The 10,606-nt window shown below is 36.6% G+C and overlaps 2 protein-coding genes across 3 annotated transcripts; one reads left to right on the top strand and one right to left on the bottom strand.

Annotated features, from left to right (window-relative positions):
• Window positions 1-887: 887 nt before the first annotated feature.
• On the bottom strand, window positions 888-10,210 carry LOC107800119 (beta-galactosidase 8-like). 2 transcript variants are annotated; one of them, XM_075222014.1, is made up of 20 exons: window positions 9,548-10,046; window positions 9,270-9,365; window positions 8,694-8,806; window positions 8,508-8,574; window positions 8,335-8,427; window positions 8,079-8,228; window positions 7,848-7,936; window positions 7,616-7,721; window positions 7,425-7,512; window positions 7,162-7,280; window positions 6,913-7,074; window positions 6,099-6,295; window positions 5,828-5,937; window positions 5,343-5,452; window positions 5,070-5,183; window positions 4,835-4,936; window positions 3,628-3,839; window positions 3,167-3,503; window positions 2,914-3,056; window positions 888-1,378 (listed from the first exon to the last, which is right to left on the bottom strand). In XM_075222014.1, exons 1-19 carry the CDS (start codon window positions 9,713-9,715, stop codon window positions 2,949-2,951), a joined length of 2,541 nt encoding a protein of 846 aa, XP_075078115.1. In that variant the 5' UTR covers window positions 9,716-10,046; the 3' UTR covers window positions 888-1,378; window positions 2,914-2,948. The 2 variants fall into 2 exon arrangements, with proteins under 2 accessions (XP_075078115.1, XP_075078114.1); XM_075222013.1 differs by lacking the exon at window positions 888-1,378 and adding an exon at window positions 10,052-10,210 and having other exon boundaries at window positions 2,779-3,056; window positions 9,548-9,765.
• On the top strand, window positions 1,141-2,707 carry LOC107773160 (uncharacterized). Its single transcript, XM_016592611.2, has 2 exons — window positions 1,141-1,447; window positions 1,808-2,707. The coding sequence occupies exons 1-2, from the start codon at window positions 1,141-1,143 to the stop codon at window positions 2,524-2,526; spliced, it is 1,026 nt and encodes a 341-aa protein (XP_016448097.2). The 3' UTR covers window positions 2,527-2,707.
• Window positions 10,211-10,606: the final 396 nt, after the last annotated feature.

Raw genomic sequence — 10,606 nt, 5'->3', positions numbered from 1 at the left:
TGACTAACCTGCAATTTGAACTTGCTGATATGATGGAAAATGTAGTTCTCTTTTTATTTGCAAAAAAAAAAATTAAAAAAAATTTGATTGTTCGTTGCTTTTGGGAGATAATAGCAGACTAGCGGGCAAAATAAAGAATTAGAAAAAACCATAAATTAGGACTTCTATCAATAAAAAGGGTCTTGACTTTTAAATTTAATATGTCCGTTCCTTTTTAAAATTTTTGAGTAATTATAAGTTGATTTTTGAGAATTTGGGTATTATATGAAGGACTTATTCAGTAAATTTTGTTTTAATTTGAAAAAGTCTTTGGGACTTACGCCTCACTACAAAAATGCACCTCAAAACTCGAATTGCTGGGCGTACGCCTCTTAAGACTTTAGTCTCATACCATCGCCTCGGGACATTTTTGGTGCGCCTCGCCCTAGGGTTCGCCCCGAAAATATCTTTTAAAACACTGGTACGGATTAATAATGCAGAGATTGTAACGTAGAGATTTGCAATGTAAGAATTTTTTTTTGGATCTTTTGTTCGATACATGAAGGGGAGCCTTGAAGCAACGGTAAAATTATCTCTATGTGATCTATATGTCATGGTTCGAGCCGTGAAAGCAGCCACTAATGCTTGCATTAGGATAGACTGTCTACATCACACCCCTTGGAGTATGTCCCTTTAATACGAGATACTTTATGCACCAGACTGCCTTTTTATCTTTAGTTCTATATATCACAAATCATTTGGTGCACAGACTACTTCTATAGAAATTTGACTGTTATGCGATAAATAATAATATAGGGAATATAATGTGGAGATTCTTATTCTATTAATAATAATAATACAAATCGTATTAGTTATGTGAAATTTTAATGCCGAAATTATTTTCCTTGTTTGATAAGGACATCTATTATTTATTTAAGCAAACTCATAGCCCATTGCATATTGTGCAACATTAGTTGTTTTATCACGTGAAAGAAGCTAAAACCCCATGAATTAAGCCGAACTCCAAGTCCCAAGTCCAATTTCCACACTTATATATATCAACCCCATCAACTCCCGTTCCTACCATAACTACTACTTCAGTCTAAAGACATAAGAAAAAAAGAAAAACATTTGTCATCTCCAGCTTGAGTAGTAGCAAAGATGGACAGGAGAAACTTGTGCCTAATAGTAGCTCTCCTCCTCTTATCCATCTTTTCACAAGCCACCATTGCTCAAACCGAAGGCGACGGCACGCAGGAAAATGCAGTCACTGAAAATCCTGATTATGTTGTGTTGGATCCATTGCCAGGTACAGGACAAGAACGAGCTTTCTGCACCGTTCCGGGAGTTTGCTACTACAGAACTCTTACCTGCCCAACAGAGTGCCCACAAAGGAAGCCTAAACAGAACAAAAAGCAGAAAGGATGCTATATTGATTGCACCAACAAGTGTGAAACAACTTGCAAGTGTAAGCATGCTCATTTACTATTACACCTCTTGCAATGTTCACATATACATATAAATGGATTTAAGATATATACACTGACAATATAGCGATCGTGTACACTATCAGTGAGTCTTAACCTGTGATAGCATGCTAGTTATCATTTTTACCAGGTTATCAGTTAATACTTATCGTAAAGATTCACCTGTAATTACCTTATAAGTGACCTGATTGTGTATATACTTTTTACACCGTCAATGCATGAAACTTAAAGTCTATCTAAAAAAAATTATGAAACAAAAGTAGTACACTGTAGTATGACAATATTTTCTTGTACCTCTAAATGAACTCAAAGTTTTGTTCCTTTTCTCCTTCTTTTGACAGGGAGACTACCTAGGTGCGATGGTTATGGTGCTCTATGCTATGATCCAAGATTTGTGGGTGGCGATGGGGTGATGTTCTACTTCCATGGAGCAAAGGATACTGACTTTGCCATTGTCTCAGATGACAACCTCCACATTAATGCACACCTAATTGGGATTCGACCAGACGGAAGGAAGCGCGACTTTACATGGGTTCAAGCATTGTCTGTCATGTTTGACGCCCATACACTAGTCCTAGGAGCAAAGAAAGTGTCACACTGGGATGACAAGATTGATGCTCTTATCGTGCATTGGAACGGTGAGACAGTTAATGTCCCGACAGATGGAGATGCTGAATGGAGTGTTAAAACTGCTGAGAGAGCAGTGGTAGTTGAAAGGACAGATGATGTTAACAGTGTGAGGGTCACAGTTTCCGGACTGTTGCAATTGGATGTGAAGGTAGTACCAATAGGAGAGAATGAAAATAAGGTTCACAACTATCAAATACCAGCAGATGATGCTTTTGCTCACCTAGAGACACAATTTAAGTTTTTCAATCTATCCAAAGATGTTGAAGGAATTCTTGGCAAGACTTACCAGCCAGGTTATGTAAGTCCAGTCAAGCGAGGCGTACCAATGCCAATCATGGGTGGGGAAGACAAATATCAGACACCGGCACTGCATTCAGCTCTCTGCAAGAAATGCAGGTTCCAAAGATCCGCCGGTGTTGCCTCAATATGATGATGATCTTGATGAAGATATTAACGAATGAATGTAGTACTGGAATTCGTTCAGTCGATAGTTTTTTTATTGTATGTTAACTAAATTATTCCTATAAATCTCATTGTATTTGGATATGTTACTAAGAATATGTGAATAAGGGATGTGGAAATCACACAGAAATTTTCTGAGTTTACAATGATATTGAATGTGGTTTATATTCTGCTTGATAGAAACATCAATGAGGCAATATCTTTAGACTTGTAAAAGTTATTGAGGCAAATCTTTTTTTTCTTCTTCTTTTCATAATATCATCAAATCGGCAAGAGAAAACAAAGTGCTCTTTTTCTCTTTATGAAGTTGAAATTTATTGTAGTTTATCTGACCTTCTACCACTTCTACACTTACTTTAGTAAGAGGCTTTCGCCTGGTCCAACTATGCATCACGAACAGGAAGCTTCTACAGCTAAACTTTTTGTCACTCCTATACATGGGTCACCAAATACATCTATTGAAACTCCAAGACTACAGCGTTTTGATCCAATGCAAGCCTGTAAAGATGTTGCAATTAAAATTTAATCAGAGAAATATTTTACTTGGAGGAAAAGAAGAAGGGGTGGGGGGTCAACCAGTTTATTTTGTAAAATAATCTGGATCTGACCTTCTTTACATGGGAAAGAGCATTGCTGCTCGTGCATCGACCGTGGCTAAAGCTTCCACATGCACCATGAGGAGTGCCAAAGCTTGCAAATTTGATTGAAGAAATGACTTGATCAGGACGAGGACACTCAAGAGACAGAGTTGGCCCTACTTTCTTTCGTGCATCATCATCCGACGTCCACTTGTCAATAGGAAGTGGATGCGCCTCTGAAACTCGTGAGCATATACTACTTGTCTCTCTTGTTGCAAAAGATAGCTTTGTTGGATTCCCTCCCATTTCCTCAAACAACACTATGACATTTCCACTGGATTGCAGCCATGAACGAGGAACGTGGTATCTGCAAAAGTTTATATATCAAAGTTTCATTTCAAGATTGCTCAACTAGAATTGATATTAAGTTCCACTAGATACCATCGCTGCAAACTTTTAACTTAAAGTTTAAGATAATACTAAAGACTTACAGCAGCTGTGATGGTTTTCCACAATTTTTGAGACATTTGTTAGAATTGTAAGATCCTCTATAATTGCAGGAGTCAGTACAACCTCCATTTGATGCAGTATAGGTAGGCCAAAATCGACCGATGCTTTGCCCATTCACCCATGCCTCACCCTTTCCCATTCCGGTAAAATCTAGTGAAAGTGGGGTGTCACCAGCAGGGGCATCAAAACTTGCCTAAATGAACAAAAAAGTCGTGGTTTAGGCATCACTATCAAAAGATTTGGACAAGTGTTACACAAATTAGGATAATTACAAGCATAAGTATATGAAAAGACAAAGAATAAGACATACCAGTCCTTTCAAACAAGATCCTAATAGTCATAGGTTGTGAAATGACATTATCACTTATTGTTGTATTACAGTAGACCACATAAGAGGCATATTGCTAATGTACAAGAACAACGGTCATGAATGAATAGCCAGTTATTTTATATTTAATTCTAGCTAAAGATGAAAATTTACATTCGCATAAAGTTCCGTGTCTGTCTACAAATATAGAAATATCCTAATATATATGCTCATTTGCTCTTTTTTCTATGCCGATACTCGTCCCCTCTCTCTTTTTCTTTTTATTCTCTAATTGGAATTGGTTACGTCTTCATCCCCATTGGTTATTTAGAACTACATCAATAGTACAAACATATACTTACTATCATACATATGCATGAAACCATAGCGAACATAGTTCACTATGTTTTTAGTTGATTAGATTATTCTTTGTAGCATCAGCGGTAGAAACTTCAGGCAGGAAATACAACAGACACCCAGATCACCAATTCAATCTGGAGGAAGAAGGTCCATGATCGCAAGTATTTTTCTAACTGTATTGTCAACCTACTTTCAAACAGAATATACGAGCTAATGACATGATTATTTTGGTAATATTGCTCCATGATGTGTTCTTTTGATTTGATTTCATCAATATTAGCTCTCTATAATAAATCGTAATCTTTAGGAGTTGCAAATATTTCCTATTAGTAAATGCTATGAGGTTCAAGTCAACTTCGGACTCTTACAGAATTTATTTATCAAATATCTGAAAAACACATCAGATCAGTCCATCAAATCAAATCTTCCAACAAGGTTACATACCCGATGTGCCTAAGTCGCAAATGTTCACATTTATCCTTAAATTGCATAATACTGAAACACATAAAAGACAATATTACCTTGTACCATATTAATGGTTGGTTTGTAGGCAATGCAGATTGTGACTTCCAAAGGGAAGAACTTCCATCAGATAAGCCCAGTTCTTCTCCTTTCAATCCAACCTGACCAACACAGTACAACATGACACGCAAAGTCAATGCAATTATCCTTCAGAATCAAAACCTAATGGTACCAGAGATTTGTCGAAAACATACTATTGAGCCTATCTTAAGGTATTTAGAAAGTTAACTCAACCTGATATGTCCACTGCTTTGACGAAAGATCAATAGTAGAGCCATTTTTGAAACCTTTCAATTGCACAGGACCGGTAATACCTGCTCCCTTAAGATCAAAGAATGCTCCATAGTTCTGGAGTCAAATACCAGGTGTGTATTAGATCATGCTTCTTAAATGGAACATACGACAATGTGAAGTTATTCATAGAATAATCATGGACAAAATAGCAAATAAAATGTGGCAGATAACAAATCTTCCACTCAATCTGATTGGAGAAACCAAAATTCACACCTGAAGACCCACAGTCACACTCAACAGGTCGATTTTGTTTTCTCCAGGTGCAAGGGTGACAGGAACATCAATTGTAACTCTAGAATTTCCACTGTTGCCTTTTCCACTTCCTACAAACAATCAGAAAGTGCATGCAAAATGTTAAGCATTGTAAAACAACTTGGTCAAGTAAATCTTACATTAAGGGCAGTGAAAATCTTTTATAGTGTCTATTCTACTATCTATAGTAGCAACAAGAACGACTCATCTGTCACGTTCAACAAACCACATGCTAAATACGATATCACCGCCTAATATGCTTCAGCAAATTTTTTACTTTGGTACCTTGAATAATCTACTATAAATCGTTACAACAAACTTAAAATAGCTTCTTTATGGATGTATGGAACTCCATATATCAGTCCATAAAAATAGCTCATTACAGTATCTTTTCTTTGTTTTAGGTAACTAGTACATATTCATCAAACATCATTCATTCTCGTTACCTGATAACTTTCCATTAATGAAAGCATGAAGAACATGGCCAAGTGATTCCACGTGAAGCACCGTTTGAGATCCATCTTGGAGGAAAGGCTCATCATTTTTTACATTAACACTGGAAGTAAAGTTGGAAATGATTTAAGAATGGCGAACTTCAGAGCAGATCACAACCATGCGTGCAAACAAAGAACACCAGATATTCTCTAGAAATGCTACTGATTAGAAACTAAGAAAGTGGATCTGATGTAATTAGCTGTAGTATTTATCTGCTTTTACCTCAGAGAGTACCAAAGATAATCACTTTTATCGGCTGTAGTATTTATCTGCTCCATCAAACCCATTTTTGTGAACGCGTTATCACTTGAGATACCTACAGGCTCATTAACCCAAGTCCAACCTGACAAGGATGCGCCAGAACCGTCAGCTTCCGTAGACTGAGTAACAAACTTTGAGATTGTTGACATCGAGTTAATCTGTCACCAAGAAATGTAAAACCATCAGCTTAGAAGAGCACACGTAAAGGTAATTCTCTAACTCGAATTTCCCCTATCAATGATAAGGTTTGTACCAATAATCGTAGTATCATTTTTCTCTTTGTCATTTGAGAGATTAACCAGGTCTCATTAGTAGCATATTAGTTGCAGATTTACAGAGGACACTTGGTTTGATTGAATAATGATAAAGGTCTTATGTTTTTGCTCTTCCCACTTAATGTCGCACAGAGTCAATTCCTAATACAATCAACTTATTACTAATCGTAAAGAGATGGTTTTTCATTTAATTCAAGATGTGTGTCAAATATTTTTAAGAGGGAAAGCACTCTAATTCCTTAATATATCCTGTTAAAAAGAAAAGAGTAAATGAAAGAATACAGAGACTTTACAATAGGACGTGGAAGGAAAGAATGTACTTGCTTTAATTTTAACATATCGAAAGAAATTGAAGGGAAGTGCAACTTTATCAACTTTCACATGTGGACACCAATAAGAAATCGAGAAGCAAAGAAGACAACTCATGGTAGCAGATTGACCGGCAACAAGCACATAGCTAAGATTCAAAGTTTCAAAGTGGACAAGATTATGAGCCAAACCTTTGCAGTACTAAATGCCACATTCTTGCAATCGGGTAAGATGCTCACAGACCACGGAGGCAAATGATATGAATTTCCATTGAACGTCACGGCTGCATCAGACTGCGTACCCACGTTGGCAAGAAATGCAGCACACACTGATCCAGTTTTATAAACACTGACCTGAAAGAGGAAAAGAAGTTTGTAAAAATATAATGTGAAGCTCTCCTGAAAATGTAATGTTATCTGTACAACTCATTCTAAATATACCTCTAAGTTAGAGCCTGGAGAAGTGATAGTTGGATCAGTTGCCACCATTGCAGCCTCACACAGCTTTATGGCTTTGTGGAGATCTTTCAAGTGACCCCACTTTGGTTGTCTTATAAGCCCTGCATTTCTCAATGAATCTTTACCTTAGCTATGTGTCAAAATCAATGAATGGAATGGTCTGACATCGTGATATAAGCGATGGAGAATACACTTGAACATATGCAAGTGAAGTGATAAGCCATCAAGAGAGAGAGGAAACATACCGTACTCATCTAAAGGAGCATCATAGTCATAGCTAGTTGAAATAAAGGGTCCACCACTGGTCCGGCCAAAGTTAGTTCCCCCGTGGTACTGTTCAACGGCAACAAATATCATTTTAAGATTTAGTTCAGCTGTCATTGCAGCAAAGTGCTACAGATCAAGAAGCCGGAGTCACTTGGTTAGAAACTGATACCATGTAATAATTCTGAAAGGTTCCACCTCTCTGGAAAAATCGAGCCACGGCAAAAGCAATGTCTTCCACAGGTCTATAAGGGACAGCACCACCAAAAGAAAGAAACCTAATGTTCCAAACAATTCAAAAAGAGAGGTCTCACTCAGTAAGTGGCAATTTCAGATACATTTTAAATTAGTATCAGCAAGTACTGGGCCTGCATATTAAAGGACTAAAAAACCAAATGCCTTACCATCCAGTCCAATTCTCCGTCCACATCTTGGGTGTCTTATCAGAATTCTGCTTGAATTGGTCACAATAAAATCCATTGCAAGTGTTTATCTGTCATGATCAAAGCATGCACAAAGTTAATTTACCTTATTGGCGATCTGTACAAATTCTCAAAATTATTTGGTAGTCCATCAAAGGTTCTCGAGGTGCTTTTTCTATGAATAAACTACAAGGTGAAGGACGGGAAACTCACTATTGGATCAGGAGCATCTGGTTGCTGGCACATAACCCATGGCACTCCTGTATCCAACGATGTAGCCATTTTTGCTGCCCAGTTGACATAAGGTTTGGCACGAGGACCATAACGAGACTCAATATCGCCATTGCCATATTCATTTTCTATCTGCTTGGTTCATGAAACATCTTTACTCACACAATAGCAAAGAGCAACCAATATCGAATCGTTTCTAAGTACTCCGAAGTGTACTAAATCACTATGGTAAACTAACCTGAGACAAAATAACCGGTCCCCCTTGGGATGCATAAAGATTTTCTTGCTTGATCATGTCAACAATTTTGGCCGTGAATCGCTTCATTTCTGCCTGCAACAGGAAGCCTTCATGTTAATGAACTTAGCAAACCAGTATCCCAGGGAAATTAATTAATAAGTACAAGGGAAAACCTTGAACGGTTCATTGTCAGTTCGAAATTCAACTCCAGGAATGAAATGCAACCAAAGAGGAAACCCACTGTCTCAAAATAGATTAAAACCACTGATTATCAGTAAAGGTAGAACAAAAAAGCAAAATCAATAAATTACAAAAAATGCAATCATTGTTTTGAAAAATAGAAAAAAAAGAGTAGTTACCCATAGTTCCATTCTGCACAAACATAAGGCCCTATCCTTATATGAGCATATAAGCCAGCTTTACCCACCAACTTCACAAATTTAACCAAATCTTTCCTTCCTTCAAAATCATACTGCAAATTTGCTCATCTTATCAGTTCTTCCATTTTCCATCCTTTTATGTTCTTTTCTTCAAAAGGAAAATCTTAGGCTACACCCCTTGATACTCAAAATGGAATTCTCAAGTTTTCAATCAATTTTGTCTTATGTTGCTCGGACTCTTCAAAAATGCCGCGGGATACGTGTCGGATCCTCCAAGAGTAGTGCATTTCGGGAAGGACCCAACGGGTTCGACAAAATTTTTGAAGAGTCCGAGCAACATAGATATTGTTTTGTTCAAAATTTCTAATTTTATTAAAAAGAAAAGAAACCTGAGGAAAACAATTCACTACTTTATTTGTTCAATGAAATCAAGTACTTGGCACTCAAGATAAAGAAACAGTAAGAAAAGGTAGGAACTTTCATTCTTTTCTTGTTGGTCCATATTGAAGCAAAGAATAGCAAACAGAATAAAGACTAAAGCTGAAATTAAATTACCTGATTTCTAACAGGTTCATGTATGTTCCAGAAAACATATGTCTCTATTACATCCAAGCCTCCATCTTTAGATTTCTGTATAAGGTCTGGCCACATCTGCATATTATTTCAAAAGAAAACATGAATCTTTTTTAAGGAAAAAATTAATCTTTTTAAAGAAAAAAATGCACATTGGTGAAAAAGCAACCTCTAAACACAAACAATAGATGAAAACTAAACCCCCCCCCCCCCCAAACACACACACAGAGGAGAGAGAAAAAGTATCTAGAAAGGCTCACATCAGGAGTACTGCGAGGGTAATGTATAGAGCCGGAGATCAGAACTCTACGCTGGCCGTCGATGACCAATGCCCGGTGATCATACGTCACATTAGCGGCAAATGACATCATCACCAAACAATGAAAGAAAACGACTCCAAATACTAGCATTACTGATAAACCCATCATTCTTGATTTTCCGACCAAATTATTGGTTTTCCGATCAACTCATTTATCACCTGAACCAAACTCGTAATATATAACTAACAATGTAAGTATTAAAAGTTGTTTCTTAGAAGCAGAATTTTTGGGGTTTTGCTTTTGCAGCTTTTACGGTTGCTTCAGACTAAGCTTTTAATCAAAATTCTTTCTTACTTACAGAAAAAAGAAAATAAAAGCAGGCACTTTTCAGGTAGTATATTATTACTGTAGTAGTTTGCTTAAAGAATTTATATGAAAACTGAAAAGGGAATCAAAATATAGAGAAGAGGATGAAGTTATTATAGGCCGGAGACGACACGACACCTGTACACTGTTAACGTTAAGATTTGTTTTGTGATATAATTAATAATGACGTTGTAATATCGTCGTGTTGTTCATCATTCTCTGTAAATGGGACGGCTTTAAGCAGTTAGCATTATCACAGAGGATGAGCTTATATCAATTCTTTCAATGCAAAATGGCATTATTTGGCTAGAGAGATAAGATTTTTGTTTTTTTATTCAATACAAAACAGTACTCCTATTAATATCGTTGGCTCGAAACACTATAACAGTAGGCATTTTTGCCGTTTAGATTTCTGGGTATTATTTAGGAAATAATATTACTGAATGTTTTGCATGAAAAGTGGAAATTATGTTACCGCTGATAGTGCCGACAGAATGACTAGTCCAAGACTTTTATTAAGGGTAATAATAAATAAAAAAATAAACATTATAAAAATTAAGGGGATTAAGTATATAATAATAATATTATAAAAGGGTAGTACAGTGCACTAGCAACCCGCTATCAGCATATAGTAATATGCATAAATACAAAAAAATTTCACCTACCTACATTGTATTTTTTTTGTGGTGAAGG

Source organism: Nicotiana tabacum, chromosome 9 (assembly GCF_000715075.1).
Source record: "Nicotiana tabacum cultivar K326 chromosome 9, ASM71507v2, whole genome shotgun sequence".
Taxonomy (NCBI): domain Eukaryota; kingdom Viridiplantae; phylum Streptophyta; class Magnoliopsida; order Solanales; family Solanaceae; genus Nicotiana; species Nicotiana tabacum.
The sequence above is the reverse complement of the archived record's forward strand: the minus strand, read 5'-3'. Positions and strand labels throughout refer to the sequence as shown.